General features: G+C 37.2%; 1 protein-coding gene across 3 annotated transcripts in view; it reads right to left on the reverse strand.

Moving 5' to 3' along the window:
• Positions 1-19,258, reverse strand: part of CEP120 (centrosomal protein 120) — a 75,367-nt gene that overhangs the window by 39,471 nt on the left and 16,638 nt on the right. For all 3 annotated transcript variants that reach the window (XM_053665299.1, XM_053665300.1, XM_053665298.1), the window contains 4 exons: positions 6,215-6,412; positions 4,158-4,385; positions 2,960-3,173; positions 1,173-1,347 (listed from right to left, as the gene is read on the reverse strand). In XM_053665299.1, the coding sequence (XP_053521274.1) occupies positions 1,173-1,347; positions 2,960-3,173; positions 4,158-4,385; positions 6,215-6,412 (815 nt within the window). The remainder of the gene's footprint in view (positions 1-1,172; positions 1,348-2,959; positions 3,174-4,157; positions 4,386-6,214; positions 6,413-19,258) is intronic.

The following is a 19,258-nucleotide window of genomic DNA, read 5'->3' on the forward strand; positions in this document are numbered from 1 at the left end:
TATTTGTACAACCCACAGACTTGAACTATGGTGGGGTTAGTCCATTTGGGGGGAGAACAGACTGCCCCCCCAAAAAAACCTGAGGTAAAGAATAATAATTCTGTTTCTAAAAAGAATTTGAAGAGATGTTACATAACCTTGGAGGAAAACTATAGTTGTATGAGGAAACTTTTCTAGCCTTCAATAGTTAAGTAAAAACAACATTTTAGCAATGACTCTCAGCCTCCGACATGAGGTAAAATGCAGAACCTAAGCTGCAATGGAAAGACTTCCATTCTATGAATTCACAACCACACTGTGCCAGGTCTCTTTGATTCTGTCCATTACTCACATTAAAGCTTGGGAGATTTTGGAAACAACTTCGTAAAAAAATCAAAGAATTGAAAAATTAGATCTAGGTATGAGTTGATTTATGCATCTGAAAAGCAAGCAAGCTTCAAATAACAGGAGGAAGCAACACGCAGCCACTGACACCCGGGAATGGTGATCCAAGGTGACAGGAAAATTCACTCCCTTCAACCACACAGAGACCAACAACCTGAGTACAAATGCTGCTGCCTGCTCCAAAGAAATTTATGAGAAGAAACCAAATACTCCAACTAAAACACATTATTGTATTATAGTTAATTTCTATCTCAGCCACAAACATCTATGAAAATATATTACTAAAAATAAACCAGTGTATAAAGCCATGTAACTGAATGAAATATGTATTTCAATTTTTTATATTGGAGAGTGTGGACACATTCCACTTACAGTTCATTAAGTTTGGTTTTTAGAGTCACAGCTATAAAATGTAGGTTTTGGGAATATAACCTCCCCTCATAAAACTGTTTCTACAGAAAAATCAGATACTTTCCATTATTCTGACCTGTAGCATCATTTCCAGGAACACATTTTAAGTTCAAGAGTCACATTTTAAATAGGACCATTAATTATTATCAATACTTACAATTATTTCACTGGAACAGTTAAGACTGTTACCTCTCATTCACCAATACCAGCCTGGCTTAAGTTTGAAATCATTAGGACACAGCCTTACCCTCTTTTAGTATACTAACTCAGTAAGTGCTGTAACCTCTTTGGTGACATTTCTGTCTCTGCAACTTCCCGAAAAGAGTAAAGGCATTCCTCCTCAGAAAATAATACTTTGAAACAAAATCACATCACACCTTAATATACAGTTGATCGGAAATCCAACTTCCAAGTCGTGGACACTCCTTAAGTCTATGGAGAAGCAGAAATGATGCGATGTTGCTGGAACCGCTATCTTCTGGCCCGAGGCTGTTTCTGGAGCATTGGACGTAGTTGCTGGCTGGGCCAGTGAGGCCGGTACAGAACTGATGGCTGAAATGAATGCAAAAATGTTTCTTTAAATAATTTATCTGCTAAGTTTTTCTTAAGTTATCCAAATAATTTAAAGATATCCCCTTTACCTTCAAGTAAGGAATTTCACCATTTGGTTTTATAAACATACGAAATAAGGCATGAACACCTTAAAAGTGACTGGTCCCAAATTATGCAAACTCTCATTCTCACTATAGAACTGTGTATAAAAAAGACCATATTCTTACCCTGTACTGCAAAAATGAAAGCATACTGTACCGACGCAGTTATGTGTGACAGCTGACTGATCCCAAAGGCAGCTGAACAGAACTTAGCATTAAGGGTTATGTTTGAAACTTAGTGCAAGTATGATTACAATACTTTTTAAAAAGTAGTTTTGGTTAATTTAGGTACATATGACATAGTCTAATGAAAAGCTAAAACTTTAAAAAACAGAGCCAGCTGGTCCAACCCTGATGCAGACCAGAGATGTTCAGTGAGCGTCTCAGTCATATAAAGCAGCTCGGTGGCAAAGCTGTAATTGCACCCACATCCCTAACTCCTCACCCACCACTACTCCAGTTACTTATACTGCTAAATGTAACAGTAGGCCCTTTTGTGACAGTTGGAAAACTCTCTAAAGCCAGATAAATATGCATTCACAGACTCTTTTTAGGATCAAAAATGATTAGTATGCGTTTACTGTAAGAAACAGTAACCCTTTTAAAAATCCAATGTATTCAAGATATTTAAGAATTTACTAGTTAAAACTCTATCTGAAAGAACCAGAATTGATTTATTAAAAAACTGTATATTTATTCTTACATGTTTAAACTTCAGTCACCTTTAAAGTACTCTCCATTTGATGCAATACACCTATCAATATGTTTTTTTCTACTGCTCAAAATAGTTTTTGCGCTTCTGCCATTTTTTTGTTTCACCTCTTCCACATCAGCAAAATGTTTCCCTTTGAAGGCTTTTTCATCCAGGGAAACAAAAAACAGTTGCTCCAGATGACAATAGGTTAATCAGGAGGGTGGGGCATGAGGGTTAAGCTATTTTTGATCAAAAATTGCTGGGCACTCAGTGTAGTATGGGCAGGCACACTTGCCCAATGAAATGGGCAAGCACTTGAAAGAATAAAAAAAAAATCACTGAAGCCAAATGTAACCTCTCACAACAACAGCAGCTGGTGCAGACACTGATACAGAGGGGTTCCTAGAACACTCACTGAGTGGGGGAGCCTGTACTACAAGGGGCCCACCCTCTAGAAGATAATTTCGGGGTCTTCGTTTTTTGGTCGTCCACTAGGTGAGTGTTCTAGGAACCCTTGTATATTCTTTTTTAAATTTAATCTTTATTGTATTTTTTCTCCTATATTCTTTAATTTCTTTTGAAGAGGCTGCTATTTCTAGTACAAAAGTAAAAAGAAAAATGTTCTTACCATTTTGCAAGTTCTATAATGAAGTTAAATAGATTACAATTACTTTACAGTTATTTTTTTACACTTCTGCACATTATTGGTTCTTTAAAAGACTCAATTTTTACTTAGATCCCATGAAAAGACTCACAGTCATTTATTTGATGGCTGCAAAGGCTATACCTAAAAGATCTGTTAACAACAAAATCTTACCCTTTGGATTTGGTTTTGCGTCCTTATCATATTGTAAGCTTTCCACTTCACTTTCTGTTGCATCATCTTTGGTTGGAGGTGACTGGTCATGAGGTGTAACAGGGGACACACTTGGTGATTTTGGCTCAGTGAGTTTCTCCTTTATGGGGGTTAAAACTCTCTTCTTTGAATGCTGTGGCTCATGTTCATTCTGGGTTTTTAACTCAATTAAAGACTAAAAACAATTTTTAAATAAAGTATAATTTGCAAAGAACTTTCCTTCACAATTAAGCAAAAAACTTGACGTTGACTTTTTAAAATATAAGCTTCCTTTCCCAGTCTGGATATTCCTAGTCTATTTTTCTTCATAATTTGCAAATTTTCTTATAGCATCTAGGACCAGAAAAAGGAAGATGAACAAGAAGGAAATATATCCAGAGCTACCTAACAAAATGCATCCTAATGGGTTAGAGGGAACATCGGATAAAAGAAGTCAGGGATAGGTACCCCTGGTAATGGTTATTCATACCAAGGTCTATAATCCTTTAAAAAAATATACACACCAATGTCTAGTATGATTTTCTTCCTCTCCTTTGGTCTACTACCTTCTAAAAAATATACATATATTTCTTAAAACTCTCACTTCAGTTTTTGTATCTTTAATTCATAAGCTATATAAAGATCAATTCTTTAAAAGAACAGGATGAAGTTGATTTGGGGATACAGTATATACAATAACAAACCGTGTATGTTCAAATAAATGACAATCTCCGTTGCCTCAAGAAAGCATGGGAACTATAAAGCACTAATGAACCAAGAAGCTCATCTTAGCTCAGGTGAGTCTCCCCCCCAAAAAACCCATTCATGCAGAAAAACCCATCCAAGAAACTAGGTCTAAAAAATGTTCTCTTTTGCTGGAGCTCCTTTTCTGCCATAGTCAGTGACTATGAGTGGGGGGGGGGGGGTGATTTCTACCACATGAGAAGACTGTACCTAAAAGCTTTGCATAGTCACTTATAAACCGTAGCAGTGAAAACCACAGCACTTTTCAGAAATGTCTTTTCAGAACAGAGGTATCACATGAAGTAGGCTACTAATTAACAGTAATATATCATAAACACTTTCTCATGCTAAGTAACTCTTCCGAAGTTCAACTTCTGTGAAGAATCATGAGTAAAACCAGAGAAGCTGCAGTAGGGGAAGGGGGGTCACTACTTGCCTGTGCATCTATGCCTTCTCTCTGCAGAGCCACAGACACTCCCAGAGTTGGGGCCAGCTCCACAGGAATGGGTGCAAGCTTTTGTTTGGCTCGGTTGGGAGGGTCAAGGGTAAAAGCACCCTCAACTGTGACTGGGTGCTGGTTGATTTCTGTACTACCCTTTTTCAGTAATCCTGTCAAGGGTATTTCTGTACTTCCAAGTGACTGGTCTCCACAGCAGAGATGGATCTAATATGACAGGGAAATCAAGAGAAGGTTTTATATTTCCTTCTTCCTCCTAAACTTTTAAAGTTATAAAACTTAACAAAAACTTGTGTTCCATAGAAGGCAAGTATAATGCAGATTATCTTACTGACCTGCAGTGATTCCGTAATACATTCTGATGTGATTGTTAAAACAGCTCATTAGGCACGTTTATCAAGAAAGAATTCCATAATAAAGCTATCACTTCTTTTTCATTTTTTCTTTCAGTACTGTATAATATATGGTGCACCCTTTTTCCCCCATCTCTTTGGTGAACTATGGTTACTTTAATATTTTACTAAGCTATTTTATATATGCAAATTGTATCATATACATGAATTTAAATAGAAAACAAACACTTGAACAGTTCTTTTTTATTTCTAGTTCAATCCTAACTTAAATACATCTCTAAAAAGTTAAGTTAGTAGACCCAGCTATATTTAGAAATGAAAGAACCTCAAATTGTGTTTCATTCTCTTTTCTTGCTTTTCAGAGTTTATTTATAAAAAAATGCTTCACAGAAAAAGGTAAAGGAGAATACCCCTGAGATGGAATGTACTGTTCATCACTGACAGCTAAGCAAAACTTCGACATTACCACCTTTTGCAACAACGAAAAGGAAATGCCAAGTACATACATGCTATATAACTATTCTTTTCCCTTACTGTATTGAAGCCATGGCAAACTTACCACTCAAAGAAACAATAAGCAATCACAACATGAAAATATTTTTAGTTCTAACGTCAGCAATATCTGTAACTTAGTCTTAATGTTAGTAGGTGTGATGATTATAATGGGCTGGAGAAAAGGAATTTTTATGACTTAAATGTTCTTGAGAATCAAACAAGTCAGTACTTAGGTAAGGACTGATCAAATACAGAATAAAATTAAAGGTGGCTTTTCTCTGCATCTTATCATTTCATATAGCCTTCAGCTTTCTAAATATCCTGGATTTAGCACAGTCACCTCTAAAATTTAGTTCTACTAAAATTCCTTAATGCCTCTTCTTACCTCCCACCCAAAACACAAGCCTGATCACTTCACTATAAATAAATGACTACCACATCCTATAGATGACTATCCCCTTTTAGCTTAATTTAAAGCAATTGTAATAAAAATAGAACAGTAATTTTCACCAGATAAGCTTCACTTTGGTAGTCCACTTTGAAATTAGTTTATAAAAACACCCATTCAAGGGCAGGTTTTAGAAAGTTATGTTATCTCTTTGCTTTAAAAAATATATATTCATTTATTTATTAGAGACAGGAAAGGGTGGGAGAAAGAAAGGGAGAAAAACATCATTGGCTGGCTACCACCTGCACATGCCCTGACATGGGGGTAAACCCGCAACCCAGGCATGTGCCCCAGCTGAGAATCAAACCGGGAACCCTTTGCTTTGCGGGTGACGCCCAACCAACTAAGCCTGACTGGTCAGGGCTCTCTTGCTTTAATAGCAATGAGGAGTATAAATTCTGAATTCTATCTAAGTGGGATCTTTGTGCTTTCAGCTATCTCCACCAACAGTAACAAAATATTCCCTGTGCTCACAGCTTTAAGTGTCAAGTATAATTTTTTATTACAAAGGACTGATAAGTGACATATCTCTTTTCACAATTAACTAGGAAGGAGGTAAATCTCTTAGAATTCTGAAGTAACTATTATGCCATTACTTTACAAATCAGGACAATTCCTAAAACATTAATAAAAGATGTGGCAGAAAAAATGAGCTCCAGTAGGTAAGATGGTTTAGGTACCTTTCTAATGCTTAAAAATATCATCTCTAATAAAAAGAAACAATTTTCTGCAGTACTCACCTGTAGTTTAGACTGAAGGGCCAGGTAAACACGAAGAATTTCTACACTGCTTCGTATTCGAACAGATGCTCTTTCTGGCTCAAAGTTTGGGTTGATCAAATCACTGAAGGGTTCATTTGTAACATCATTTCCCAGTAAAGAATAGTAAAAGAAAAACTCTGGCTGTCTTTCTGGAAGTTTCATGGTACATGGAATTAACTAAACATTTAAAAATAATGAAAAAAAAGAGAGTATTACTTTGTAAACCACTAAACATGCTCAGTATGTCTGATGAGCTCCAAAAATATTTGCAAAAATGTTAACAATTTTTTAATTTCAAGTCTTAAAAATCACTCAAAATCTCTAAATATCTGCCAAATTACGTTCAAATTACTAGTTTAATTAATTTTTAGAAGTTTATCTTAGAAGAGCACAGACAAAAATAATTTTATAGATTTATATTGCTATAAAGTTTACATTTCATTCACCTGATCCATGAATACATGAAAGTTCATTGAGAAGAAAATGGCCAAGTGTTTTACAATTAAGTTTTCCTTATTTCCACATACCCTAAAATCCTTCCTTACTCTGCCATCCTCTTCATGAATGAGAGAAGGTTGTTAAAAAATCTTAATCTAGGCTATTTAATATAATACCTTAGTCCTGACTTTTGACAGAAAAATATTTAAGCCACTCCATCAAAATTTGGAGACCTGTAAATTAGCAATTGCTGAAGGATACCTTATGTACTAGAAGTAGTATTAAAGTTGGTAGAGTCGTGGCCACATATGACATAGACATAGGAGTCTTGTCCCATAAAATATAAAGCAGCTTCTAACAGACCCTTAATGTCCATTAGAAAATTGTTAAAAGTAACAAACTATAAACAACTTATCAGGAGATGTTCATTGTCTCCTTAAATCACATAAATATATGAGGTCTGTCCAGAAAAATTCCATCCACTGTTAATACAGTGAGAATGGTTGGTAAGACATCAATGTAACCTGGCAGCCAATAAGAGTAGACTGGAATATGCATGCATGAATAATGACGGCTTCACTGTAGTAGTCAGTGGGGGTGCAGATGTCATTACATGAGAATGTGTGGCCATTGCACTCAAAATGACTGAGAGAATAGAACAAATCTGCATCAAATTTTGTGTTGAGCTTGAACATTACTCTACAGAGGCTATTTAGATGATTCAGAAGGCCACAGCTACAGGTAACTGGTGACTGCCAGCTTCATCACAACAATGCACCAACTCATGCATTGTGTTTCGTGCAGAATTTTTTTGGAAAACATCAAATCATCCAGGTGATTCGACCCCCTTATAGCCCAGATTTAGAGCCCTGGGACTTCTGGAAATTCCCAAAACTAAAATCACCTTTGAAAAGGAGGAGATTTCAGACTAATCCCATCGGGCAGCTGACAGCTACTGGGAGAACTGTGTGAGGTCCCAGGGTGCCTACTTTGAAGGGCACTGAGGTGTCATTGTCCTGTGTGCAATGTTTCTTGTATTTTGAATCTTTTTCAGCAAATGTCTCTGTTGTTCAAAGCACATGGCTGAATACTTTCTGGACAGACCTTGTATTAAGTAATCATACAGTGTCTGCTAAATGATGATATAATGACATGAAAGTTATCTGAGATATAATGTTAGGTAAAAATGTTATATGGGAGTTTGTATAGTTTATATAAAACTGCTATAACCACTTAGATTAAAACAGATTAAAATGAATTTAATTCATGTACTGAGCACATAGTAAATATTCAATAGTTATTTTTTTTAATGTAAAGTATAAAGTCAAATAGGTGGTCAAGATAGCAGAATAGATAAACCTTTGCTCACCTCTTCCCATGACCATATAAAATTCTAGAATAACCACCATTAAGAACCACACAAAGACTAACTGAACAGAATTCCTATGACTAAGGATATAAAGAAGCTGTGTTGAGACTGGTGGGAGGGGCAGACATGTGGAACAGGCAGGTCCCATACCCAGAGTGTAGCAATTTAGAATCAGGAGGAATATCTCTGCTGCAGAAGTCCCCACTGAGGAGCAAGGGGTCCCAGACTTAACACTGGGCTCCCAAGCCCAGGACACCAGTACTGGGAAGAGAAGTCTCCAAAACACTTGGCTGTGAAAACAAGAGGGAACTGTGTCTGTGAAAGACAATGAATGGGTTGCTTAAAACCTAGGCACAGCATCTTAAAAAGCCTGACAACAGATTCACTTGGAAACTCACTTGCTTGGAGCTCCAGCATAGTGGCAGTAACTTAAAGATCCTAAGGGGCATATGAGGAGAAACTGAAATGACTGGCTTCAGGGCGAGGGCTACAAGGCAGGGGTACAGGCAGCTCCCTCGAGGACCTAAGTGTTGGTGGACACCACTGTTCCTTTGCAGAGCCTTCCCTTCCCCCACCCCCCAGCCAGCAGATACCAAATCTAATCTTTGCATCAACCTGGCTAACAGTGTTTGCCCCTCCCTGGTGATTCCCTGAGACCATGCCCCCCACCCTACTCCCAGGCCTGATCCAAACCACTTTCCATAGCTTTTCCACACCAGTGGCTTGCCTTGGCTCACACTGCACTTTCCTAAAAGCTCTCAAAGGTCCACAAATCCCAAACAAGCAGCTGCTGACCTCCACAAGCCCTGTGCCTCTTGCTAAGGAGCCCCCAAGCCCAGCACTAGGGGCAGCCAATCTCACTTTGCAGCATAACCTCTCCCAGGAACCTTGAAGTCCAAGAGAGGTGGCAACCAACTGCAGATGAAATTGTAGCTCCTACCAAGTGGCTTTAGGCCAGGTACCAGCAGAAGTGGACCTTGGCTTGCGCCAGAGCCCCTCATAAGATGCCTCAGAGCTAACATACCTAGTAGCTGGCTTCAGAGGAAACCAGAGCACCACCCAATCACCTTCACAAACACCACACCCAAAGGGCAGACTTGATATGCACCAGAGTCCCACTAAAGCAACTCCTGCTACATAGATTCAACCTTTGCACAACGGCTCATCTGCTACTGTCACAGTCAGTCAGCATAAGGATCAATTGCATCTACTGACATGCTTACCACAATCAAGGCTCAACTGCAACAGGAAGGTACCCACCACCCACACAAGGGACACCCCTGGAGCATCCGGCTTAGGTGACCAGGGAGACTGTGTCACTGGGCCCCACAGGACACCTACTATATAAGACCACCCTGCCATGGCTAGGAGATGTAGATCTACCTAATACACAGAAACAAACACAAGAAGCCAGCTAAAATGAGGAGACAAAGAAACACACCACAAATGAAGTAGAACAAAACTCTGGAAAAAGAACTAAGCAAAATAGAGACAAGCATATTGACAAAATAGAATTCAAAACATTGTTTCTAAAGATGTTAAATGATTTCACTGAGAACTTCAACAAAGATACAAAACATAAAAATGGATACAGAAAACAAAACAGAACCAGTCAGATGTGAAGAATACAATAAGTAAAATGCAAAAATACCTTAGAGGGAATCAACAGTAGATTAGCTGAAACAGAGGATCAAGTCAGTGATCTGGAAGATAAGGTAGTAGAAAACACCCAGTCAGAACAGCAAAAAGAAAAAAGAATTTAAAACATTAGGATAGCTTAAGGGACCTTGGGGATAACATCAAGCAAGCCAACAACTGCATCAAAAGGGTACAAGAAAGAGAGAGCAAGAGATTTAAAAACCTATTTGAAGAAACAATGATTGAAAACTTCCCTAACCTGATGATGGAAAAAGACATACAAATCCAGAAAGCACAGCGACTTCCAAATGGGATGAACCCAAAAAGGCCCACTCGAAGACACACATAATGAAAATACCAATGGCTATAGACAAAGAGAGACTTTTTTTCAAAGTAGCAAGAAAAAAGCAATTATTATATACAAGGGATAGTCAGCTGAGTTCTCAACAGAAACTCTGGAGGCCAAAGATATTGGCACAAAGTATTCAAAGTAATGAAAAACAAGGCCCTACAACCAAATTTGTGGGGTAGAGTAGCCTATGAATTAAAGTACACACAGTTTCCAAAACAACAAAAAGCTAAAGGAGTTCATTGCTACTAAACCATTATTATAAGAAACATTAAAGGGACTTAAGAAAAAACAAGAAACATGAATAAGAAAATATTGGAAAAATATTCTCACTGATAAAAGCAAACAATATAAACAGTGGATCAACCAACTATAAAGCTAGTATAAAGGTTAAAATAGACTACTATAAACATAGCTCCGTATATATGAAGCACATGGTACCCACAAACCAAAAATCTGTAAGAGATAAAAAAAATGAAGAAAAAGGAATCCAAACACAACACTATAGAAAGTTACTAACATACAAGAGACTAAGAAAGGAAAAGAGAACTACGAAAACAATCAGAAAACAATGAATAAAATGGCCATAATTACATACCTATCAATAATAACATTAAATGTAAAAGGAGTAAAGGGTTCAATCAAAAGACACAGGGTGGCCAAATGGATAAAATCATAAAACATGTATACATGCTGCCTACCAACTTCAGACTGAAAGAAAAAGACTCACAGGAAAGGGATGGAAAAAATATTTCATGCAAATGGAGAAAAACAAAAAAGGTGGGGTAGCAATACTTAGACAAAATCACTTCAAAACAAGGGCTGTAAGAAGAAATGAAGAAGGGTTTTTCATAATGATAAATGGATCACTCCAACAAGAGGCTATACCTCAGGTAAATATCTACGCACTCAACACAGGAGCACCTAAATATATAAAGCAAATATTGACAAACATAAGGGGAGAGATCAACGGTAATACAGTCACATTAAGGGACTTTAAGACCCATTGACATCAATGAATAAATCAACTAGACAGAAAATCAACAGGGAAACAGTGGCCTTAGATCACCTTCCACCATATGACTGAAATGATATTTTTAGGTAATTTCACCCAAAAACAAAATATACAGACTTTTCAAGTACACATGGAACATTTTCCAGCATAGACTACATGTCAGGCCACAAAACAAGTCTCAGTAAATTTAAGAAGATCAAAATCATTATCAAGCATCTTCATTGAGGACAATAGCATGACACTAGAAAAACAATTACAAGAAGATAACTGAGAAACAATGCATAAGCTAAATAATGCAGTGTTGCAACTGTCACAGCCAGTCAGCATAAGGGTCAATCGCATCTACTGACATGCTGTCTTGCAACTAAATAATATGCAAGATAAGGAAACATATTTCAACATAATAAAGGCCCTATGTTACAAACCTATACCTAATATCATACTCAATGGTGAAAAGCCGAAAGCTTTTTCTTTAGGATCAGAAACAACAGAAGGATGTCCATTTCCACCCTTTTTATTCATCATAGTATGGAAGTCCTGGCCACAATAATGCAATGAGAGAGAGAGAAAGGCATCCAAATTGAAAAGAAGGAAAACTGTCATTATTTATAGATGACATGATACTATATTTAGAGAGAACTGTAAGATTCCAGCATAAACTATTAGAGTAATTGAATTGAGCAAAGTAGCAGCAAAATTAATTTTCAGAAATCAACTGCATTTTTATGCACCAATAAAGAACTATCAAAAAGAGAAATAAAAAATATTATCCCATTTACAACTGCTTCAAAAAGAATGAAATACGTGGGAATAAATCTAACCAAGGAGGTACTCAAGAAAATGGTAAGACACTGAAGAAACTGATGATACAAGTAAGATATACTATGTTCATGGATAGGAATACTTAATATTGTTAAAAATGTCCATACTACCCAAAGCATAGACTCAACACAATCCCTATCAAAATGCCAACAGCATTTTACACAGAACTAGAACAAATAATCCTAAAACCAATATGGTACCACAAAAGACCCTAACAGCCAAAGCAATACTGAGAAAGTAGAACAAATTTGGAAGTATCCGTACTACCTGATACCAAACTGTACTCAAAGGCTATATTGTAATCAAAACAGGATGGTACTGCTATAAAAAAAAAAAAAAAAAAGGACATATAGATCAATGGAACAGAACAGAATGCCCAGAAATAAACTCGGCCCTGCCTGTATGGTCAATTAGTCTATGACGAAGGAGGTAAGACTATATACAATGCTGTAAACACAGTCTGTTCAATAAATGGTGTTGGAAAAACTGACATATACATGCAAGAAAAATGAAACTAAGACCACTTTCTTATATTATATGTAGGAATAAACTCAAAATGAATTAAAGACTTAAATGCAATACCTGAAACCATAAAACTCCTAGAAGAGAACATAGGCAGTAAACTCTTTGCCATTACTCCTAAAAATATCACTCCTAGTGATTTTTTTAATATGTTCCTTGGGCAAGAGAAACAAAAGAAAATATTAATAAATGGGACAACATCAAACTAAACAGTTTTTACATAGCAAAGGAAACCTCAACAAAATGAAATGACAATCCACTGAATAGAACACATTCTTCAATGACATATCTAATAAGAGTTTAATATTTAAAATGTACAAGAAACTCATACAACTTAACAGCAAAATAACAAACAATCCAATTAAAAAATGGGTAGAGGGCCTAAATAGACACTTCTCTAAGAGTACATACAGATGCCAAGAGACCTGTGAAAAGATGCTCAACATTGCTAATTATACAGAAATGCAAATTAAAATCACAATGAGTTGTCACCTTGTATTTGTCAGAATGGCCATCATCAGTAAATCAACAAACAATGAGAGAAGCAAGGATGTGAAGAAAAGAGAACCCTGGTGTACTGCAGTGGGATTGTAAGTTGGTGCAGTCACTATGGAAAATAGTATAGAGGTTCCTCAAAAAATTAAAAATAGAACTACCATATGAGCCAGCAATTCCACTTCTAGGTATTTATCCAAAGAAATGCAAGACACTAATTCAAAAACATACATGCATCCCATGTTCATTTAGCTTTTATTTACAATAGCTTAGATATGGAAACAATCTGAGTGGTCAACAGGTGAATGGACAAAGATGTGGTACATACATGATGAAATGTCACTCAGCCATAAAACAAAAAGAATGAAATCTTGCCATTTGCAACAACACAGATAGACCTAGAGGGTAATATACTAAGAGAAATAAGTCAGACAAAGAATGACAAACACCATATGATTTCATTTATATGTGGAATATAAAAACCAAACAAGCCAAACAAAAACAAATTCATAAATACAGAGAACAAAATGATGGTTGCCAGATGCGAGGGGTGTCCAGGGGGATGGGTGAAAATGGTGAAGGGATTCAGAAGTATAAATTGGCAGGTATAAAAACAGTCACAGAGGTGAAAAGTATAGCATAAGAGGTATAGTCAATGTTAACTATGGAAGGGTCAGATGGGTACTAGACTTATTTTGCAGTTATATAAATGTCTAATCATTATCCTGTATACCTGAAACTAATCTAATACTGCATGTCAACTGTAATTTAAAAATACAAATTAAGAAAATATAAAAATAAATTAATATTTAAAAATTTTAGACACAGAAAAGTACATAAACTGTAAGGTCAGAGCTCAATTCATTTTCACAAAGTAAACACATCTGTGGGACTAGCACTTACATAAAAAAATAAATAAATAAAGCACTGGGACTTCTGGCCAAGATGGAGGCATAGTTAGATACACTGTGCCTCCTCACACAGCCAAAAGGTGGACAACAACAAATTTAAAAACAAAAAAATAACCGGAACTACCACAAAATAGAACTGTATGGAAGTCTGACAACCAAGGAGTTAAAAAAGAAACATTCATCCAGACTGGCAGGAGAGGCAGAGATGGGCAGCTGGGGCAGAGAAGACTCAAGGCAAGGCAGCACCTGGAGGACCAGGCGGTCCCACATTGGTGTGCGGATAAACCAGGAGGAACTACTAGGGAGTGTGGCATACCAAGCAACCTAGGGTTCCAGCACAAGGAAATAAAACCTCAAAACCTCTGAATAAAAAAAACCTGTGGACGTTGAGACAGCAGGAGAACCTCCTAGCCTCATAGGAGAGTTCACTGAAGAGACCGACAGGGTCCTAGAATGTACACAAACCCAACCACCCAGGAATCAGTACCAGAAGGGTGCAGTTTGCTTGTGGGTAGTAGAAGTGACTAAAAGCCAGCTGGGAGCCCAGCTAGTGGCATTTTCCCCTCTCAGACCACTCACCCACATACAGAGCCACAACATAGCAATGCAAGTTGCCCCGCCCTGGCAAATACCTAAGGCTCCACCCCTTACTACGTAACAGGTGTGCTGAGTCAAAAAAATGTCTCAAATGAAACAGATCAAAGTTCAAAAAATAGAACTAAGTCATGAAGAGACAGCCAACCTATCAGATGCACAGTTCAAAACACTGGTGATCAGAATGCTCACAGAAATGGTTGAGTACAGACACAAAATAGAGGAAGACATGAAGATTATGCAAAGGGAAATAAAGCAAAATGTATAGGGAACCAACAGTAATGGGTAGGAAACAGGGACTCAAATCAACAATTTGGACCAGAAGGAAGAAATAAACACTCAACCAGGACAGAATGAAGAAACAAGAATTAAAAAAAAAAAAAAAAAAAAAAAGAGGAGAGGCTTGGGGACAACTTTAAATGTTCCAACATCCAAGTCATAGGGGTGCCACAAGGAGAAGAGGAAGAGCAAGAAATTGAAAACATATTTGAAAACATAATGAAGGAGAACTTCCCTAATCTGGCAAAGGGAAACAGACTTTCGGGAAGTCCAGGAAACTCAGAGATTCCCAAAGAAGTTAGAGCCAAGGAAGTACACGCCAAGGCACATCATAATTTCTTTACCCAAGAAGAAAGATAAGGAGAGAATCTTAAAAGCAGCAAGAGAAAAGGAGACAGTTACCTACAAAGGAGTACCCTTAAGACTGTCAGCCGACTTCACAAAAGAAACCTTGCAGGCAAAAAGGAGCTGGAAAGAAGTATTCCAAGTCATGAAAGGCAAGGACCTATATTCAAGATTACTCTATCCAGAAAATTATCATTTAGAACCAAAGGGCAAATAAAGTGCTTCCCAGATAAGGTCAAGTTAAAGGAGTTAATCATCACCCAGCCCTTATTATATGAAATGTTAAAGGGACTTATCTAAGAAAAAGAAGATAAAAACTATGAACAGTAAAATGACAACAAACTCGTAACTATCAACAACTGAACCTAAAAAAAACCAAAAACTAAGGAAACAACTAGAACAGGTACAAAATCACAGAAATGGTTCACATGGAAATAGGATCACATGGAGGGTTATCTGTGGGGGAGAGGAATGGGGAGAGAGGGGGGAAAAGGTACAGAGAATAAGTAGCATAAATAGTAGGTAGAAGATAGATAGGGAGAGGTTAAGAATAGTATAGGAAATGCAGAAGCCAAAGAACTTATATATATATGACTCATAGACATGAACTAAAGTGGGGGAATGTGGGTGGGAGGAGGCGCACAGGGTGGAGGGGAATAAAGGGGGGGAATGGGACAACTGTAATAGCATAATCAATAAAACATAAGAAAAATCAAAACTAACAAACAAAAAAAGGCAGTATTTCCCACATCCATGTTTCTCTCCTTCTCTTTCTCCCTCCCTTCCCAGGTCTCTAAAAACTAAACAAATAAAATAAAAATGGAACTGCCTTTGACCCAGCAATTCCACTTATGAGGTTATATCCTAAAAATTGTAAAACACCAGCTTGAAAGAATATGCACACCCTTATGTTCATAGCAGCATTATTTACAATAGCTAAGATCTGAAAACAGCCCAAGTGCCCATCAGTAGATGAGTGGATAAAAAAAGCTGTGGTCTTTTTCTTTAAAAAAAAATTTATTCATTTCTTTTTAGACAGAGAAGAAAAAAAAAGTAAATACTAAGCAGTACCCAGGGATGAATAAATTATCAGAGTTAATTGTGTTTTAAAAACTATTGTAAAATACACATAACAGAACAGTAGCAATTTAACTGTTAAAAAGTATACAGTTCACTTACATTAAATTATTCAAAATGTTGTACAACTGTCGCCACTGTCTAGTTGGAATTTTTCATCACCCCAAGCAGAAACACCATAGCTGTTAAGTAGCCATTCCCCATTCCCCTCTTTCTCCAGTTGTTGCAAACTACAAATCTGATTTTTCTCCTCTATGAGTTTGCCCATGGTGGATATTTTATATAAATTGTATAATTATACAATATATGGCCCTTTAAGTCTGGCTACTTTATTTCACTGAGCACATTTTCAACAATCGTCCAAGCTGTAGCAAGTATCAGTACTTGATTCCTTTTATAGCTGAATAGTATTCCACTGTATATATGTACAGTTTGTTTATCCATTCATTCACTGATGGACACCTGGGTTGTTTTTATTTTTGGATATTGTGAATGGTATTGCTATGAATGTTTATGTACAAGTTTTTATTTGAAATACCTGTTTTTAATTCTTTTGCTATATATCTAGGAGTAAAATTGCTGGATCATATCATAATTTTGTTTAATGTTCTGAGGAACCTATTTGGGTTAATTTTTTTAAAAAGATTTTATTTATTTATTTTCAGAGAGAGGGGATGGGAAGGAGAAAGAGAGAGAAAGAAACATGGATTGGCTGCCCTTCACACACCCCCCAACTTGGGGGTGCAACCCAGGCATGTGCCCTGACCAGGAATCGAACTGGTAACCTGACCTTTCAGTTTTCAGGAAAATGCCCAACCCACTAAACCACACTAGTTAATGGCTTGCCTTAATTTTTAATAGAAACAGCAAACAGCTTGCCAGACAAATCTGCTTTCAAAAAAAAAAACACAACCAAACACAAATAAAACTAGACTGATGTGTCCCAATAAGTCACCTTGCATTATCAAAAACTATTAGTTAAACCAAAGGATCGAGGTTTGATTCCCAGTCAGGGCACATGCCTGGGTTGCAGGCCAGTTCCCAGCAGGGGACGCATGAGAGGCAACCATACATTGATATTTCTCTCCCTCTCTCCTTCCCTTTCCTTCTAAAGATAAATAAATAAAATCTTTAAAAACAAAACAAAGAAAAACTATTAGTTACCTTGTGAATTCAACAGGTCAATTACCCCCGACAAGGCTTTACACACAAATACAGCTTCACAGATACAAACTATATGCTAGGCACTTTAAGTTACTACATTATCTCATTCCTCACACACATTTGCAAACTGGTTGCATCACCACTATGTAACAGGAAATGCAAGCCTCGGACAGGTGAAGTGGGTTGCCTCAGCTAAAGAAACCAGTGAGGAGTGCGAATGAGGTTCCAACTCAAATCCACTTACTAGAAACCCCGTACGAGGCAAGAGAGCATAAAGAAATTTTAAAAATATGAAAAGTTACCACGTGGCCAGAAATACATAGGCTATTTATTTGGTGTAAAACATTCCTAACGCTTGGTTTCCTCATCTTAAAAATGAAAAATAATAATTCCCTAAAGGCATGTTAGAATTAAATGCAGCAAATACAAAGTAGTTGGCACAATGCCTACCTCACAGAACATAACACACAGTAAATGACTGTTAATATTTAACAATTATGCCTCCTTAGGGAGTTGAAAAACATTAAAACTAAAACGGCGATTTAAAATGCTTTGCAGATATCTCACAACACAGTTAAAAATGCACTGGACTTGTCTGGGGTTCTGGTGTTCTGATACGACTAATGAAACCATAGCGGACAGGGCTTCCCCCACAATCGGAGTGCCATATTATGCTGGGACAGTCTATAAGCAGAGAAGAAAAATAAGAAAATTATTTTTGGGGAAAAATTATTTTTGGGGAAAGACAAAAGCACATAAAATATCAATAGAAAAGGACAACAAAAAATTAGGAGAAAGAGTAAAGTTCAAAGAACAGTACTTATAAAAGTGCTTTTTGTAGGGGGCATAAATTGTGTGACAAAGTTAAACATATTTCCCAAGAAGAATCTTTTTTAAAAAAAATATATTTTATTGGCCCTGGCTGGTGTAGCTCAGTGGATTGAGCGCGGGCCTGTGAACCAGACAATTGAGGTTCGATTCCCAGTCAGGGCACATTCCTGGGTTGCAGGCCAGTTCCCCGCAGGCTAATTTCCAGCAGGGGACGCATGAAAGGCAACCATACATTGATGTTTCTCTCCCTCTCTCCTTCCCTTCCACTCTAAAGATAAATAAATTAAATTAAAAAATATATATATTTTTTTATTGATTATGCCATTATAATTGTCCCACTCCCCCCTTCATTCCTCTCCACCCTGCACACCCCCCACCTACATTCCCCCCTTTAGTTCATGTCCATGTGTCATAAGTTCTTTAGATTCTATATTTCCCATACTATTCTTGCCCTCCCTCGTCTTTACATGATAAATTTTACAAGTCAGATAAATATGTGGTCATTAACTCAATTCACTTGTGAATCTAGACTATGTAGGAATTTTGTACCTCTAAGTAAATAATCTCATTATGACTAAAAATTTTTAATCATAAGTCATATTCTCTATTTTTAAAAATACTAATTTACTTTAATTATGTTTCTACAGAACAACATAATTAAAAAAAAACAAACTGGACTTGATCCTCAGAAGGGCAATGGGTGGAATAACAGCCAATTTTGTGCTGATGAGCCAGCCCTTCTGGGGAAGAGGCGATCTGCCATGGGCCCCACTCATTCCTATACAGTTTTGCTGACTGTGGCCCTGACCACTCTCATCCAGGCCATTTCCTAGGGTTGTTTATGCAGCTGGTGACTCTGCGCTAAGGTAACATGTCTTTGGGACAAAGACCGGGACTGCTTACAATAAAAGTGGTATGTTCCTCACGTTCCGTGTTCTTCAGCTGTGACAGAAACTCGCTGTGACCCTCTGTGTCCCCATGCAAAAAACAGTAACAGGCTCATTGGTTAGCTCATAAATACCACACCCAACAGCTATTAAGCTACGACTGAGACCAAGTGCTCCCAACACTGCACATTTCTGCAAAACGACCTTATTCAATGCTTTGAAAAAAATCCTTTCAATCCAGTCCTTACACTCACTGCCACACAGTACAATGGGAAACAATGTTTATT

This window comes from Artibeus jamaicensis, unplaced genomic scaffold (assembly GCF_021234435.1).
Source record: "Artibeus jamaicensis isolate MK-2021 breed Jamaican fruit bat unplaced genomic scaffold, CSHL_Jam_final contig_402, whole genome shotgun sequence".
Taxonomy (NCBI): domain Eukaryota; kingdom Metazoa; phylum Chordata; class Mammalia; order Chiroptera; family Phyllostomidae; genus Artibeus; species Artibeus jamaicensis.